Here is an 18,942-nt window from a genome sequence, read left to right on the forward strand (position 1 = left end):
TAAAAAGGCAATGTAGGGATGACAAACTACCGTCTAAAAAAGGTCCTAAACAAGATAGGGATGATGTTGGTTTAGTTTAGAGAGTAGCTAACAGTATTGCCATCACATAACAATCCCTACATCACTGCCTCCAGACTATTGTCTCGGGCTAGGCCGACCTAAAAGTATTAGAAGCTCCTATATTTCATTTCTGCATAAGTATAGGAAGCTCATATATAATTTCAGTGACTCCTTACAGCTTCAGTTGTCTTTCCTACTTTTCTTTTTTATCAACTTAGAGTAACCAATCACAAATGGAGATAATTATAGAATTCTGTTATTTGAGATGTTCATGCAGTTTGTAAGAAGTTGATGATCATGTACTGATATTATAACATTGTACTCAGGCTGCTAATTTGTAGAGTCTCAGTATGTGGCTGGACTGCAGGAGTAACCAAGTACCGGTGTAACCAGTGAAGTGTTTGTCGAAGCTTGAAGCAATAATTGATGAAGTGTAAATGAGGCGGTGATGTAGGGATTGTTATGTGATGGCAATAATGTTAGTTACTCTCTAAACCAACATCATCCCTATCTTGTTTAGGACCTTTTTTAGACTGTAGTTTGTCATCCCTACATTGCCTTTTTAATTTAGCTTACATTTTTTATTCACTTGTTTCTGTAATTTTTTACAATGTGGAATAACATAATGGTATATGGTACTCAGAGGATACCCAATCTTGGAGCAAAAGTGCTTAGATATCTTAGTCAGCAATGTCAAACACTGCACATGTTCCCATATGGTCTTATGTAACCCTGACTGTATCTTGCAGCTCTGTCTTATTGCTCGTTTCTCAAAGAGAAATGTCTTCATCCAGCCTTCTGCCACTCAAGGATCTGCACTTAGAAATGCCCAAAATAAATGGTGTGGTTTGAAGGTTTCCCTCGAACCAATAGGGTGGGGACAGAGGGGAGGGGCGGAGCCTCTCGAGAAATTTATTTATGCACGGCCATACGTGAAAGACACTCACGGTTTTTACTGTTTTGTTTACATAGTGTCAATAAAACTTATTACACACTCGAACTGCAAGTGTCCTCGATAAACTACTATGAGAGTACGAAGAGATACTCCAACCTTTGTTTTGTTTCAGTGGGTGGGGCGGCATTTTTTATCCACGTCATCCCTACATTAGTACGTAGAGTCGACGGTGCCAGCACACTCTCTGATAATAGTTTTGTAAAATTAACTTCAATGAATGAAATGAATGAATGATCGTTTTTAAGGCCATTTTCCCTGCTAGAGTGGGGGTTAGCCCTGCGGGCCCCATGACAATCATGGTTCCCTGTTTGAGGCAATGTTTTTATGGCCGGATGCTCTTCCTGATGCCAACCCTTAGTCGCCTCTTACGATGCGCAGGGATACGGTGTACCTATTCTAAGCCGGGGTACACACCGTGATCATTCATCCCAGCAAGCTGGTACTCAATTTGCCGACCTCGGAAGGATGACAGGCTGAGTCAACCCCCCTGGCGTTAATTCAGCGATCGACCGGGATTCGAACCCAGGATCCTAGGATCCCAAGCCGGCACCCTAACCGCTAAGCCAACACCAGGCTAAGCCAACTTCAATGAAGAACTTTATCAAAACAAGATATAAGTATTTTTCTGTATTATCCAAATCCTGGTTCTGAGAAATCAGAAGACCTCGGTAATACTTGAGTAGATTCTTGCCAGACAAAAATACAGTCACTATAAATCTAATTTCACTGGTTTTTCCTCAAGGTATATTCAGCTTTGCCCAGGTATTAGTAAAAAGTACAATTTCATAACGAATGGCATGAAAACCTTTGACTCTACATTGAACTTTAGCTGCAACAGCAATCAACTTAGTCTTTACACATATTACATCATAGCTGAGGCAATACGTTTACCCGGAATTCACTTGGATTAATTACTAATTTCTGAGATGTGACATGGTGTGTCATATTTGAGTCAAAGGTCATCAAATCAGATCAGAGCTGAGGATCCGGTCACATGACAGGGTGAACTGATTATATCTGATGTCATTATGGCGGCTGACTCTCCAAACTCCGCCATTTTGATTTATATGCCGTTCATGCCTAACATATCATCGAACCTGTCATATATCACAATCGCCATGCTCTACCTTTATGTTTTTCATTCAGTGTGAAAAACAAACAAACCGAATGTTAAAATGACCTTAAAATATCGAAAGCATTGGCGTTACATCTCTTCCAACAAAACGGTACGTACCCAACCCTTGTGGGGTATAATCTAGATTACAGTAGATCTTCCCTCAGTTCTGTAAGTAAAACTTACCTCACGGATGTCGTGATTCCTCCAAATTTCTTTGTTTAATGTTATAAATAGCACTAGCGACTGTTTAAAAAGCTAATCATGTGTGTTTGTGGTTTATAATATTTTACAAGCCCGGCTACGCCGCTATTAGACTTTCGGTCTTGTTTTTTTCTACCAAGACAAAATTGGTTCCACTGAGTATACTTTGGAAATGTATTTTGTCATTTTATAAGAGCCATCTCTGTAAGCACATAATAAGGTGGGAAAGTACATCTTTATGTTTAAACACCTCTGATATTGTGCCTAAAAGTTCAAACAAAACCTGAATCTATGATTCCATTATACCTTACTAATTGCAACTAACAAGGATGACTCTTCACGGTGGTTTTACCCCCCTCCCCCAATGCAAGTTGGGGGCAAAATCTTCCCCTCTCTTCCCTGCTGCCCGGATTTGTCAGGGCAGCACGGCCCAGTCTGAGCACAGATCTGTCACCATGGATTGTCCTATTCCCTCTATTCTCTCTCTCTCTCTCTCTCTCTCTCTCTCTCTCTCTGTCTCTCTCTTTCTCTCTCTCTCTCTCTCTCTCTCTCTCTCTCTCTCTCTCTCTCTCTCTCTCTCTCTCTCTCTCTCTCTCTCTCTCTCTCTCTCTCTCTCCAGTGGCCCTGGCTTCAGGAAGGCAGAGGTAAACTATCTTAGATGCGGGGGATTCCTGGGTCGCTTCTGGGAGATCATCGGCTGTCTCAGTGCCGCGGGCCTGTTCGACAGAACTGCCTGGGGCGATACAACAGAAACAACAACAACAACCGTATCAATTTTAAGATTAATCCTTACCAAATTCGCCAAATCTTTAAAATTCACCACCATGTAGACATCTTGCTGGTGATGACTTAAATGTGAACTCAACTCCCTGTATCCTCCCCATCCCCTCTTAATATGACCTCTGTTGAAAAGCATCAAATGTGTATTTAATTCCTTTAATCAAGCACAGACCATCCAATCTGTAAAGACATTCCAAATCACCAGCCAACAACTGTTCAGATCAACAACATTGTGCGTGAGCATGCATGTGCGCTTGTGCGTGTATGTGTCTTTGTGTGTGTCTGTGCATGTTTGTGTGTATTGGGGTGGTGAGAGAAAAAAAAATCAAAGGCAGTTATGGTATGAGCTTTCAAAACTGCTGCGTTCGCTCCAGATGTTTCATAAAGGCTTTCGGGCCTTCGTTTTTTCGCAAACATTTATTACAGAAAACAGAACCTTCTGGGCAAACTGGCTGCTTGGGCTGAGTCCAAGAAATGCCTGGATTACAGTTTGGGCTATTGCCAGGCCAAGCCTGCTGTGGCTGCGTTTGTTTTCACAGACCTGTGTATACATTTCACTGGACAGTGTGCCTCTTTGTGAAGCAGATATGCCATGAAAACAATTTCTTAAAACCTCATTTCTGTATAAAATGGGTCCTTTTATAATAAATCATTTTCCATACTGTTACGATGCGGGGCCTCTTCGCAAGGTTGTAATTTGGAGAGAAAGGAGTATTTTCCAAAATGCTGCGTGCTTGTTGACACAAATGTCTTTATTGCATTGCTGTCATGAAGACTGCCCATGCTTCATCCCCTGGGGCCTACTCAGTGGCCTGATTTTACAGACTAATTTTTCGGCAATTCTGAATGCTTCAACTGTAAACAGCTGAAAGCTGGTACTATAACCGGAGATACTTGACTCCTTGGAGGGACAAAAAGGGCAGTGTGTTTTGATGAGGGCATTGAGGTTGGGCAAAGAGGGCTCAGCTAGGAATGTCGTTCAAGGTTAGTCACAACCCACCCGATGTGTGGTACATTGTGGCAGAACACTCGGCTAAAATATGGCCTCGGCTTGCATTCCTTTTTATTCATCTTAGGAGTCCATGCTGAGATATTGACTTTCTTAACCACCATAGATACTGGAGGCTTTTACATCCAAAAAGTATTGTTTGCGTACTCCTTTTGGCATTGCCAACCACTTTGTTATTCACACATTCGACATATTTTTTGTCTCATTGGAGGTGATCCGGGGTCGAGGGTCACATGCATGTATTGCTGACCGTTGTGGAAGTAAAAGTAGCCGTTGAAGTAAGTTGCTTATTAGGTCTTGGACCCGTCATTATCACTGCAGCATTGCGAGTTTATTTGAGTAGTACTTGCCTTGGAAAGATCTGCCTGTAGATCTGTTATTCTTTCACTGGATTGGACGGTTTTCTACTGCACGTCCATGGAGGCTTTGGAGCTGCAAACCTTAATGGGTTAAGAGATAATAAAGAAACTTCCAGATCAAAAGCACTTTTGTCATTCCATTCAAGAACATCATGCTGTTAATGTAAACTTTTATGATGGCCTCAAGTAGACTTTTATGTTCTGTATCGACCCATTTGATAACATCCTGTGATCAAAATCAATATCAAAACCTTAATTCGTGGAACAATTGAAGACCATAGAATTATAACCAGGCTAAGTCACATTTTAGTCATTTCGAGAAAAACGTGAAAAATATTTTGAAAAACGGGGGAAAAAAATAAAATGTGACTTAGCCTGGTTATAATTCTATGGTCTTCAATTTTTATGCCCAATCAAGTCGCTGGAGGCATTATTTTTCGGGTTACCCGTCCGGCTGTCCGTCTGCCCGTCCGTGATAGGTTTTCATTACCGTGGTAACTTAAGAACGGCTTAAGACATCAAAGTCAAAGTTGGTACAAGTATGTATAATGATGCAAAGATGAACTGATTGGATTATGGGGTCAAGAGGTCAAAGGTCAGAGGTCCTGTTAGGTAAATAATATAATACCGAGATAACTTGTGAACCAGTGATGGGACTTGGACTAAACATGGTATAAGTATATATTATGATGCAAAGATGAACTGTGAGATTTCGGAGTCAAAGGTCAAATGTCAGAGGTCATGTCTGATAAAATTGTAATTTTTGAGAAGAGCTGAAGGGATTCAAATCAAACTTGCTACAAGTATGTATAATGATGTACTATTGTGGGTGGTGGCATATCGGTCGACGTCGAAGAGTGCCGTTCTAGTTTTCCTTGGTTTTCCTTTTGCATTCGTTATCATTAAGGAATATGCAAAATTTAATAACATCTTGAACAAAACTATCATATTATAACTATGACCTTACACATACACTAACGTGAAAAAGTAAGTAAACCCCATGTAAAGTCTTGACTTTTTCAACATATTTCAACATACAGCTATTTGATCGTTATTTCAACAATATTGATAGATAAAGGTGATATAATGCAACAAATATCATGAAACATTTACATTTTTCAGTCCATTGTATAATTTAAATAAATATTTAAATGCAAATTTCGCATGTGGAAAAAGTAAGTACACCCATGGCTCTAATAGGTGGTATTGCCCCCTTTGGCAGAAACAACCTCAAGTAGGCGTTTTTTAAACTGTCTACCAGTCTCTGACATCGACTGGCAGAAATTTATGCCCACTCCTCCATGCAGAAATCTTTCAGCTGTGCCATGTTTGAGGGGTTTCTTGCATGCACAGCTCGTTTCAAATCCCCCCACAACATCTCGATGGGGTTTAGATCCGGGCTTTGACTTGGCCATTCCAGAACCCTCCATTTCTTTCTTTTCAGCCATTCCTTGGTGGATTTACCTGTATGTTTAGGGTCATTGTCATGTTGCAAGGTCCACCTTCGGTTGAGCTTCAACTTGCTGACAGATGGCCTCACATTATCCTCAAGCACCCTCTGGTATAATGAAGAATTCATAGTGGATTCTATGATGGTGAGCTGCCCAGGCCCTGATCCAGCAAAGCTGCCCCAAACCATAATATTTCCACCACCATGCTTTACAGTTGGTATCAGGTTCTTGTGGTCAAATGCTGTCTTTGGTTTTCGCCAAACTTGTCTTCTGGTGCTGTGGCCAAATAGCTCGACCTTTGACTCATCTGTCCAGAGCACATTGTTCCAGAAGTGCTGGTCTTTGCCGAGGTGTTCATTGGCAAACTTTAGTCTTGCCCTGATGTTCTTTCTGGACAGCAAAGGTTTCCTCCTGGCATACCTCCCATGTAGATCAAATTTGTGCAGCCTCTTTCTAATGGTAGACTCGTGCACTTTGACATCAACAGTGGCAAGAGCTACCTGTAGGTCCCGTGATGACATTCTGGTGTTCCTACAGACTTCTTTCAGCATCTTGCGGTCTGCTCTCGCCTGAACTTGCTGGGGCGGCCTGGCCTGAACAAGTTGGCAGTTGTTTGGAATGTTCTCCACTTGTAGATGATCTTCCGGACAGTCGAATGATAGATTTCAAATTGTTTGGAGATCTTTTTGAATCCCTTCCCAGACTCGTAGGCATCTATAACCTTCTTTCTGAAGGCCTCAGAGAGCTATTTTGATCTAGGCATGGTGACGCCACACACGTCAACAACAAAGAGCAAACCAAACTAAATGTCTGAGGTTTAAATAAGACAGGTTCCTCCAAGATCCTCTCTGACGATGTTCTAATCATTTGCACCTGAGCTGGTGCACCTGATTCTAATTTTAGGTATTTGAAGTAGTGATAAATGTCGGGGTGTACTTACTTTTTCCACATGCGAAATTTGCATTTATGTTTATTTAAATTATACAATGGACTACAAAATGTAAATGTTTCATGATATTTGTTATATTATATCACCTTTATCTTTCAATATTGTTGAAATGAAGATCAAATAGCTGTATGTTGAAATATGTTGAAAAGGTCAAAACTTTACATGGGGTGTACTTACTTTTTCACGTGGCTGTATCACCAATATTTATGATTAAAAAATGTGATTAAATAATTCACACAGTGTAACATGAGGTATTCCTCTCTCTTTATATATTTCCTTTTTCCCCTCAATATTCATTCCCGCCTGCCATCATTTCCGCATGCCATTCCAAATACCCCCCACCTCGAGGTCATGAGCCAAATCATTAACACATTGTCAAAGAAATTCAATATTTTAACAAGCATTATTGCCAGAGGATAATGTTTTTAAACACTCCACTAAAAAAAATATGCACAATCTTTCCATCTGCCCTTGATCACTCCTCTCAATTAATCACGAACTTATGAGCAAATTGGTAATTGGCAAATGCAAGGTGGTGGTTCATTGCAGAATTTGTAATCGGTTTATTTGAAGAGTTGAAATATCTACACAATAAAACAAAGATGCGAACCTTATTAAATAACTCAAAGCACACTCGAACACCTGAAAGTATTTAGTCTTGTACCAGGAACAAAATTTTGCAATAACCACAGATGTTCAACAATTGAGATGGATAAGAAAAGAGATTTCCTAATCTCGAGGCCACTAAATTTGGGCGCAGAAGGCCTTGCAAGAAATATGGTGCAAGCTTTAGTCACACGACACCCAATCTGGTGCCCATTGTGTGTGACAGAACAAATTGTCAAATGTGTCCTCGGCTTTCTTTCCCCTCTATACCTCCGCCGTCAAAGGGAGACAGAGGTTACGTATTCGTCCCTGTTTGTTTTTCTGTCTGTGAGCAGGATATCTCAAAAAGTTATGGATGCAACTTGGTGGACAGGTTGGGTGTGTGGCGAGGACGAAATGACTAGTTTTGGGTGAAGATCAGAATCCGGATCCGGATCAGAGAATTTCTTAAGCGATTCTTCAATATTGAGAGACAGGGCCAAAAACGATGTATAGCATGGTATTTTAAAATGTCGACGGATTATGACAAAACTTGTTGGATGAGTTGGGAAGTTGACAAGAACAAAACAATTCGATTTTGGTTGAGGTCTAGATGCAGGTTCGGCCTATCAGTGGGATACCGTTCAGCCTGGTGGAGGTATGCACTCGACCAAGTGCTATTCTAGGTGTATTTTCTGACTTTGTGCTGTAAAATTTGCTCTCTTGACCCAAATTTTTGACTCAATATGATAATCCACCCATGCTGATGATGTTAATCAGTGTATACTATTGCCAAGGTGTCAGCGCTGTGAATGCAGTCTCATGCCAAGGAATACACGGATTAGTTTGTCAATGCCTTCACTGTGGTAGCCAAGGCAGGAACTTGGGATTTACCCAACGACTGACGACTCTCTAGTCTAGATATTCCCCTATTTCCTTTAACATGGATCAGCTTGTAATCACCCATCCCAACTGTCTGTTTCTCATCTGCGGTGACTTCCACTGTCACCACACAAGCTGGCTGCATTGCAATAGCAGCAAAGTTTTACTGCAACTCCATGTGGTTCACCAAATCTAAAGCTTTCCCACCCGGATTTATACTACTGTATATTATATGACTATGTATCATCCCAACAACCGTGCATATATATACATACACGCACACACACACACACACACACACACACAGACAGACACGTGTGTGTGTGTGTGTGTGTGTGTGTGTGTGTGTGTGTGTGGGGGGGTTACCTTCATTAAGTATTCACACCCCTCGTGACTTTTTTCACATTTTGTTGTGTTACAGCCTGAAGTTAAAATGGATTCAACTGAGATTTCTTTTTTCTGATCTAATACCCCATAATATCAAAGTAGAACATAAATGAAATATCTTGAGTCAATAAGTATTCAACCCCTTTGCTATGACACTCCAAATTGAGTTCAGGTGCATCCAATTTCCTTTGATCATCTGATCATCTGATTTGACAATGAGATAGAATGGCGAGGAGGCATAGATTTGGGGAAGGGTAGAAAACAATTTCTAAAGTGTTAAAAGTTCCCATGAGCAAAGTGAGCTTGACACTTGAAAATGAGCACTTGACAATGAGCCAAGAGCCTTAGGAAATGGAAAGAATATGGAACTACCCAGACTCTTCTTAGACAAGGCCGTCCGACCAAACTGAGCAACTGGGCAAGAAGGACTTTGGTCAGGGAGGTGAACAAGAACCCAATCCAATGACCACTCCGATAGAACTACAGATTTCCATGGCTGAGATTGGAGAACTTGCCCCAACGATACCAGCCTCTGCAGCACTTCACAAATCTAGGCTTTATGGGAGAGTGGCCAGACAGAAGCCATTCCTGAGAAAAAGGCATGACATGACAGCATGCCTGGAATTTTAAAAAAGGCACATGAAAAATCGTGAGAGAATGAGGCATAAGATTCTGTGGACTGATGAGATGAAAATGAAACCTTTTGGCCTGAATGCAAATATCAGGTGGAAACTGGGAACAGCTCATCACCCAGCAAGCACCATCCCTACCATGAAGCATGGTAGTGGCAGCATCATGCTACGGGGATGCTTTTCAGTGGCAGGGACTGGGAGACTTGTACCAAAGCCCAGACTTGAATCCCATTGAGAATTTATAGAAAGAATTGATGATTGCTGTTCACCGATGCTCACATCCAACTTGACAGAGCTTGATCAAATCTGCAAGGAAGAATGGGAAAAACTCCCCAAATCCAGATGTGCAAAACTGATATAGACATACCCAAGAGGACTCGAACCTGTAATCACTCACAAAGGCCCTTCTATGAAGTATTGACTCAGGGGGTTGAATACTTATGTAAATTAGATATTTCTCTATTTCATTTTAAATTATTTTGTAACAATTTAAAAAAACATTTCCACTTTGACATTATGGGGTATTATGTGTGGATCATAATAACCCATAATTTATCCATTTTAAATTCAGACTGTAACAGAACAAAATGTGAAAAAAGTAAAGGAGTTTGAATACTTTCTGAAGGTACTGTATATGTATATATATATTGTGTGTGTCCACCCTCAGGAGAGCCAGGAAACAATATCTCTCTGTTCTCAACACCGAACTCTCTTATCTGTCTCCCTCTTCCAAATCCTGGTGGCGTCTGGTCAAATCTGTTTCTGGTGTTTGTTCCCCCTCCATCCCCTCCCTCACCTCAAACGGCTACACGGCTGACTCCGCACGTGAAAAAGCTGAATGCCTCAACTCTGTGTTTGCCTCTAAATCTTGTGTCCCAAACCCATCCCTCTCTGTACCCACCGTACCCAGTCGTACCCAGCTGCTCCTGGACTCCGTGTCCTTTCCTCCTGACAAGGTGGAAAAGTTTCTGTCAACCCTCGACTCGGATTCTGCAACTGGACCTGACGGCATCAGCCCACGGGTCCTAAAATCTTGTTCTTCCGCTCTTTCACTCCCTCTGTTCTCTTCACCCTCTCTTTTGCTCAAGGTCATCTGCCATCTGCTTGGAAATCAGCCAACATCACCGCTTTGCACAAAAAAGGTGCAAAGACAGATCCTAGCAACTACAGACCAATCAGTCTTCTCCCAATTATCAGCAAAGTCATGGAATCCATCATTGCTTAGGATATGAAATCTTTCCCCTTCTCCAATGGCTTGATCTCTGATCATCAATTTGGTTTCAGACCTGGTCACTCTACTCTGGACATGCTGCTTCTGCTTTCTCAACAATGGATGGAGGTCCTCAATGGCAAACAGGAAATTAGAGCTGTCTCCCTTGACATATCACGTGCCTTCAATACGGTATGGCACCCCGCTCTGCTCACCAAGCTCTCCTCCTTTGGTATCCATGGAAATCTCCACGCATGGCTGGCGGACTTCCTCTAGTCGTAGTCAACTTGTGGCCCTGAATGGGTTTCTCTCATCTCCTCTTCCTGTTCAGGCTGGAGTTCCCCAAGGCAGGGTTCTGGGCCCTGTGCTTTTTCTGGTCTTCATCAATGATCTCTCTGACTCTCTTGAAAATCCTCTCTATCTCTTTGCTGATGACTCTACTGTCTGTTGCTCCATTCCTCATCCCTCAGATCGGCAGTCTGCAGCCTCCTCACTCTCTGCAGACCTGGACAAAATCACAGACTGGGCAAACAAGTGTAACATGTCTTTCAATCCTGACAAATCTCACACTCTTACGATGTCTCTTCCGAAAAGACCGACTGGACAACCCTCCCATCCACTTTCTGAATAATCCTCTCCAAGAAGTTCTGTCACTCAAGCTTTTGGGTCTTGCTATCTGCCATGATCTTTCCTGGGAAAACCACATTTCAAATCTGGCCTCCAAAGCCAGTCGCCGACTGGGCATCCTCCGTCGTGCGAAGTCCTTCCTTGGCACACCTGAGCTCCTCACCACATACAAGGCTTTCATCCGCAGCTGAATGGAATACTGCTCTCCCCTCTGGGCTGGTGCTCCTGCCTCACACCTAGCTCGTCTTCACGCTGTTGAAACCAAAGCGTTCAGAAGCATTGGAATCTCCCGCGATGAAGCTAACTCCAAGAGCCTTTCACTCACTCACCGCAGGCAGGTTGGCAGTCTTTCCGTCTTCTACCGACTCCTCTCTGGCCTTGCCCCCCCAGCTCTCTCTGGGCTCTGTCCCCCAAATATTCCTACAGGTCGCACAAGATCTGCCTGCAACCCTCTTATGGTTAAACTGCCAAAATCAAGACTCTCTGCTCACCTTCACTTCTTCGTGCCTCTTTTCTCCCGCCTCTGGAACAAACTCCCTCACTCTTTTCAATCCCACTCCACCCTCCAGGTCTTTAAAACAGCTGTTCACCACCATCTCTTATCTTCCCCCATCCAAAACCTTGATCTTTTCTACCCCCGCTAATTTCACCCCAAATCCACTATTTTGAAATACCAACTTCTGTCCTGGAAGTCCTTGGTGTCCTTGTGTTTTATACTTCTCCCACCCCCACCCCCCTTCCCACACCTCCTACCCCCAAGCCCTCTCCCTCCCACACATCTCCCTGCTCTCAAATGTTGTGTTTGTGTGCTTCCCCTTCTCTCCCCATCTTGTCTTCCGCTCCCCCTTTTTATATATTTTGTTTGTCTGTTTGATTTGTTTGTGAAATAAATGTTAGCTCTTTCACGAGCCTTGATTCTGTATACAAAAAATATATATATATAATAATTGTTTGGACATATACTGTATATATATATATATAAATATTGTTTGTACATATACTGTATATATATATATATATATATATATATATATATATATATATATATATATATATATATATTGTTTGTACATATACTGTATATATATATATATATATATATATATATATATATATATATATATATATATATATATATATACATATACTGTATATATATATATATACATATACTGTATATATATATATATATATATATATATACATATATATATATATATATATATATATATATATAGATATATACATATATATATATAAATATATATATATATATATATATATATATATATATATATATTATATATATATATATATATATATACAGACTTGGCATTTAATATGGAATATTTTTTTTGGGGGGTGAACTTACTTTTCAAGTTGACTTAGAACCAAAAGTTCATTGGAATTATGTTGAAATTATTCTAGATTTTGTTAATGTGACCTTTAAAAGAAACAAAAACCACATTTGACATTTCGAAACAAATAAATTGATCCTTGAAAGTGATGTAAACTGATATCGAACTCAATTCACGGACAGTACTGTGTTAAACTTCTGTGTGTTTTCCAGAAGTATCTCTTTATTTTGCACATTAGCCCAAATTTTTTTTAACAAAAACAAAAGTTAAATTACGACTGGGATTACGGACAGTAAAATTACAGTTCAGTACTTCGTGTAACCCCCACGAGCATTCAGGAGAGCACGCACACGTTGAGGCATGCTGTTCACGAGATTTGCCAAGGTTTGGACAGGAATCGCTTGCCATGCAGTGACAATAGCCTGCTGCAATTCACGCACAGAGGTCGGCTGCTGGTCCAAGTGGTCGATTTGACGAGTTAATTCTGCCCACAAGTTCTCTATCGGATTCATATCCGGGGACATGGCAGGCCACTCCACATGCTCTACACCACGGTCAGCAAGAAAGTGTTGGATCATGCGAGCACGATGAGGCCGTGCATTGTCATCTTGGAAGACAAAGTTTCCTCAAAAGGCTGCACGAGTAAATGGAAGCAATATTTCTTCCAGAATGGCCCTGTACTTGAACTGGTTCAGGTTTCCATTCAGAACAACCAGGTCAGTTTTGCCCCCTGCATGAAAAGCAGCCCAAACGGTCACCCCACCACCTCCAGCCTGGACTCTTGGCACTATACAATCTTTGTTGTAGGCTTCATGCACTTGTCTGCGCACTCAGACGCCGCCATCTTAACGATAGACCAGAAATCTAGACTCGCCCACTGGAGATCACGTGATTCCAGTGTCCTGGCTGCCATTGACGGTGCTCTCTGGCCCACTGCAATCGGCGCTGGTGGTGTTGTCTGGTCAGGCGTGGCTTTCTTAGGGGACGCCTGGCACGATAGCCTGCTTGAACCAGTCGTTGGTTGACTAGCCTTCTGGATACAGGCACATTTGTCAGTTGCTGCCACTCAGCCCTAAGCCGATTAGCTGACTTGGTACGGCCATTGCGGACTACCCGGTGCAGCTGGCGATCATCCCTCCTTGTGGTTCTGCGGGGACGTCCTGGCCTCGGTATTGGAGTAGGGACACCCCTCTCAGCATTTCGTTTCAGGATCTTTGACACCTGACCTTGAGTGATGCCATACTGCCGAGCAATAGCACGCTGTTTCATGCCGTAATTTCGTGAAGCCACCACTCCATGACAAACAGCATTGTCGAGTTGACGGACCATCTCCAGAGGAAGCGGCAATAACTTTTGGAGACGTGCAGCAGTTGTTTTCCACTAATACAGAATGCAACAACCCTTGTCTACCCGAATGTGAAGCCAATCATCAAAATGCACCTGTCCGTACATTTTGCCACGCCACCTGTGATATAATCCTGTTGTTGACTTCTTGCTGCGACAGACAATCAGTGACATGGTTCTTTTAACAAATAAATCACCGAAGTGTAAAAGAAACTCACCAGATTGATATACTGAGTTAAGAAAGTAAACCCAAGTCAAGAAAAAAAAAATATTCCATATTAAATGCCAAGTCTGTATATATATTGACATATGTGGGAAAATTTCACACCTAGACCAGGAATCAAACCCACGTCCTCTGGTGAACATAGCAGCACTCTGCCAACTGAGCTATCTGCGCGACCCTAGCGACCGTTAATTATTTATCATTTTGTTCATTTATACCAAGGATTCTCAACCTATTGCACCTCAAGGCCCACTTGTGTGTATGTCAAAAAGGTCAGGGCCTGCGAAGAAATAATGATAACTTAAAAAAAAAAGAAGGTGCTCTGAACTTAGTTATATATCGCTGTCTGCTGCAATGGATTAAATAGAAGATATTAAGAAGAAAAATACATAAAATGTCATCACCCCCTTCGTGTTTTTAGTAATTTTGCTGTACGGAGTGAAAGACTGCCAGTCAGCCATCTTTGGTCGGATGACAAAACAATATCTTCTGCATATATATACTCATGTATTGTCTTTGTGTCAAGTATGAACAAAATTGGTCCATACATCTCCGAGATATGGTTGTGGACACATGGACGGACGGACGAGACCAAATCCATAAGTCCTCGTTTCGGATGTTTGATCAACCAAATACGGTCAATGGCGAAACTGCAAATACCGAATCCGCGAATGTCACGGATGGCAACCCTCACGACATTTCATAATTCTCCTTTAAACTAAATCTCTCATTATTTTCATTCTAAACAGCATCATTCCAATCACAAATGAATACAACAGTATTCATGTAACTTTTTCTTCATGAGGTAAATTTTAGGAATACTCATAAGGAAAACGAATAACCTGCCTTCTCAGGTTGGTATGATCTCTGCGGACCACTAGGTTGCGCCTTGCGGCACGACCCACTGATTGAAAATCTCTGATATACGGTATCTGATATACGGATATACAGTATATACACGACATGGCCAAAAGTATGCGGACACCCCTCCTAATTAGTGCATTCGGCTGTTTCAGCCACAGCCATTGCTGGCAGGTATAGATAATCAAGCACACAGCCATGCAATCTCCATAGACAAACATTGGCAGTAGAATGGGCCATGCTGAAGAGCTCAGTGACTTTCAATGTGGCACCATCATAGGATGCCACCTTTCCAACAATAAGGGCTGTTATTGTGAAGTGGAAACGTCTAGGAGCAACAACAGCTATCCGCTAAGTGGTAGGCCATACAAGCTCACAGAACGTAACTGCCGAGTGCTGAAGCGTGTAAAAATCGTCTGTCCTCGGTTACAACACTCACTACCGAGTTCCAAACTGCCCCTGGAAGCAACATCAGTACAACAACTATTCGCCGGTAGCTTCATGAAATGGGTTTCCATGGCTGAGCAGCCGCACACAAGCCGTAGATCACCATATGCAATGCGAAGCGTCGGCAGGAGTGTTGTAAAGCTCACCCACCATTGGACTCTGGAGCAGTGGAAACGCGTTCTCTGGAATGATAAATTATACTTCACCATCTGGCAGTCCGACGAACGAACCTAGGTTTGGCGGTTGCCAGGAGAACGCTACCTACCCGAATGCATAGTGCCAACTTTAAAGTTTGGTGGAGGAGGAATAATGGTCTGGGGATTTTTTTCATGGTTTGGGCTAGGCCCCTTAGTTCCAGTGAAGGGAAATCTTAACGCTACAGCATACAATGACATTCTAGACGATTGTGTACTTCCAACTTTGTGGCAACAGTTTGGGGAAGGCCCTTTCCTGTTTCAGCATGACAATGACCCCGTCCACAAAGCGAAATCCATACAGAAATGGTTTGTCGAGATCGGTGTGGAAGAACTTGACTGGCCTGCACAGAGCCCTGACCTCAACCCCATCCTTTGGGATGAATTGGAACGCCGACTGCAAGCCAGACCGAATCGCCCAACATCAGTGCCCGACCCCACTAATGCTCTTATGGCTGAATGGAAGCAAATCCATGCAGCAATGTTCAAACATCCAGTGGAAAGCCTTCCCAGAAGAGTGGAGGCTGTTATAGCAGCAAAGGGGGGACCAACTCCATATTAATGCCCATGATTTTGGAAATAAATGTTCGACGAGCACATATGGGTGTAATGTTCAGGTGTCCACATACTTTTGGCCATGCAGTGTATATACTGTATATATATATATATGTATGTATGTATATATATATATATATATATATATATATATATATATATATATATATATATATATATATATATATATATATATAAAAGGCAGTATCCGTCTGTCTCCTCCATAACTCCAAAACCATGAAACCCAGCAGCCCCAAACGTTGCATGCATACACCTGGACATCCAACAGATTGCAATGATGAAAACTGGGTGTTTGGGTTTGTTGTAACTCCGTTTTTGAAGATGATTAAAGAGGTGCTCATAAGAAAAAAAGCCCCGGAAAACGCTTACCAATATGGCGGCACTGCACCTCGCTGGGTTCTCAAGCCACCATTTTGTTTTGGCCTACTCAAACATGCCTTGCCTTGGAAACGCAATCAATTGTCATTACATAATTGAAGCATATCATCAAAATCTGGATTCGTACATGAGGATTGGATGCTGTAGACTAAATAAATGTCCAAATCTGGAGTGAAATCTGACAAAATTTACCATATCTTGCGAGTTTATAACTAAGTGTATGTATTCATTTATTTAAGCGAGGCTGTGATTCTGCTTCTGGTGTTAGTTTTTTTTATTTAACTTCATAATAATTTTTAACTCGATTCATACTTCCATGGGATAGGGTGTCACTCCACTGCATGCACTAGCATAGCGAGGGGGGGGGGGGGGGAGGAGGGCGAAGGTGGCGGCCAGAGGGAAGCCAAACAATTTAATCTTGGTTTCATCAGACCACAGAATCTTGTTTCTCACAGTCTGAGAGTCCTTTAGGTGCTTTTTTGCAAACTCCAAGCGGCTTTCATGTGTCTTTCACTGAGGAGAGGCTTCCGTCTTGCCACTCTGCCATAAAGCCCAGATCGGTGGGGTGTTGCATTAATGGTTGTCCTTCTGGAGGTTTGTCCCACCTCCACACAGGATCTCTGGAGCTCAGCCAGAGTGACCATCGCGTTCTTGGTCACCTCTCTTACCAAGGCCCTTCTGCCCCGATTGCTCAGTTTGGCCGGGCGGCCAGCTCTCGGAAGAGTCCTGGTTGTTCCAAACTTCTTCCATTTAAGAATTATGGAGGCCATTGTGCTCGTGGGAACCTTCAATGCAGCAGAATTTTTTTTTGTAGGCTTCCCCAGATCTGTGCCTCCACACAATCCTGTCTCTGAGCTCTGCAGGCAGTTCCTTCGACCTCATGGCCTGGTTTTTGCTCTGATATGCATTGTCAGCTGTGAGACCTTATTTAGACAGGTGTGTGCCTTTCCAAATCATGTCCAATCAATGGAATTTACCACAGGTGGACTCCAATCAAGGTGTAGAAACATCTCAAGGATGATCAAGAGAAATGGGAGGCACCTGAGTTAAATTTCAAGTGTCATAGCAAAGGGTCTGAATACTTATGTCAATGTGATATTTCAGTTTTTTCTTTTTAAAAAATTTGCAAAACTTTCTAAAATCCTGTTTTCTCTTTGTCATTATGGGGTATTGAGTGTAGATTGATGAGGGAAAAAATGAATTTAAACGGTTTCAGTATGAGGCTGCAACATAACAAAATGTGAAAAAAGTGAAGGGGTCTGAATACTTTCTGAATGCACTATATATATATACGTATATCCTACATGGTTTATTTCCTAACTCCAACCTTACTTTCCTCTACTTTTTCAGACATTTCACACCCCCAGTCTTGGTGATGAAGAATTTGAAATACCACCCATCAACCCACATCATGAAATTGGTCCTACTTCCCTGCCCATGAATGAACACATTGTACGCTACCCTACAGTGGAAGATACCCTTTCACATCAGCGAGGACAGTTTGCTCCCCAGTTTCCTCCACAGAACCTGGATCTTCCTGCCATCACCATATCTCGGGGCATGGTTGAAGCAATGGGGCCACCTATGGGTATACTGGTGAGTTTTCTTCCAAGCTGTTGTTGCTTCTTATTGTTTGTGCCCAGGGAAATAGCCCTACTCCAAATTACTTGCTATTTTTAGTACTCCGAATCACACTGTTTCCTTGTCTTATTTTTCATTTCTATGTAAATGTGAAACCATCTTTTGTATGAGGGCAGTTCAATGATAATGTAGATTTTTTTGTTTCGAATTTTTCATTTGCTGAAAATGATAGTTCAATGCTGAAATGATGTGCACTGATAATGTCTGCCATGAACAACTTATACAGGATGTCATGTCAATGCTGGTCAAATAATTCTGGGTAAGGCAAAGATGCTGGTAAACATTTGCGTGCAGTGTACATTGAATTTCTTGTTAAGGTTTTGAACATTGAACCAGTTGACATGCACATGAGAAAATATGTTGATGTGTGTCTTTCGCATAGATGTGTTAAATGGTGCACTCAGTTCAAAAATGGCCTTGAAATGGTAAGCGATTCTGAGCGTTCTCACATGCAACCAACCGCTGCCTTTCAAGCAAGCGTTAGGTATATTGAACAGCTATTTCCAGAAAATATCGGGATTACTATATGGAAAATTGCAAAATAATGAGATTTCGTTGTTGTCAATGTGCAAACAATCAATCATTCTCAATTTAATTAAAGTTCGTGCAAGGCAGGTATCAAAGGACCCGAATCCATTACCTTTGCATCACAACTTCTGAAGAACTTCTGGAGGGAAGGAAATGATTTCTTGAAAAAGATTGTGACAAGATTGTAA

General features: G+C 41.8%; 1 protein-coding gene across 4 annotated transcripts in view; it reads left to right on the forward strand.

Moving 5' to 3' along the window:
- Positions 1-18,942, forward strand: part of LOC137421248 (TOX high mobility group box family member 3) — a 231,009-nt gene that overhangs the window by 150,779 nt on the left and 61,288 nt on the right. For all 4 annotated transcript variants that reach the window (XM_078771666.1, XM_068107118.2, XM_068107119.2 and 1 more), the window contains one exon: positions 17,936-18,181. In XM_078771666.1, coding sequence (XP_078627792.1) covers positions 17,936-18,181 — 246 coding nt within the window. The remainder of the gene's footprint in view (positions 1-17,935; positions 18,182-18,942) is intronic.

Source organism: Myxine glutinosa, chromosome 2, assembly GCF_964187855.1.
Source record: "Myxine glutinosa chromosome 2, kmMyxGlut1.1, whole genome shotgun sequence".
Taxonomy (NCBI): domain Eukaryota; kingdom Metazoa; phylum Chordata; class Myxini; order Myxiniformes; family Myxinidae; genus Myxine; species Myxine glutinosa.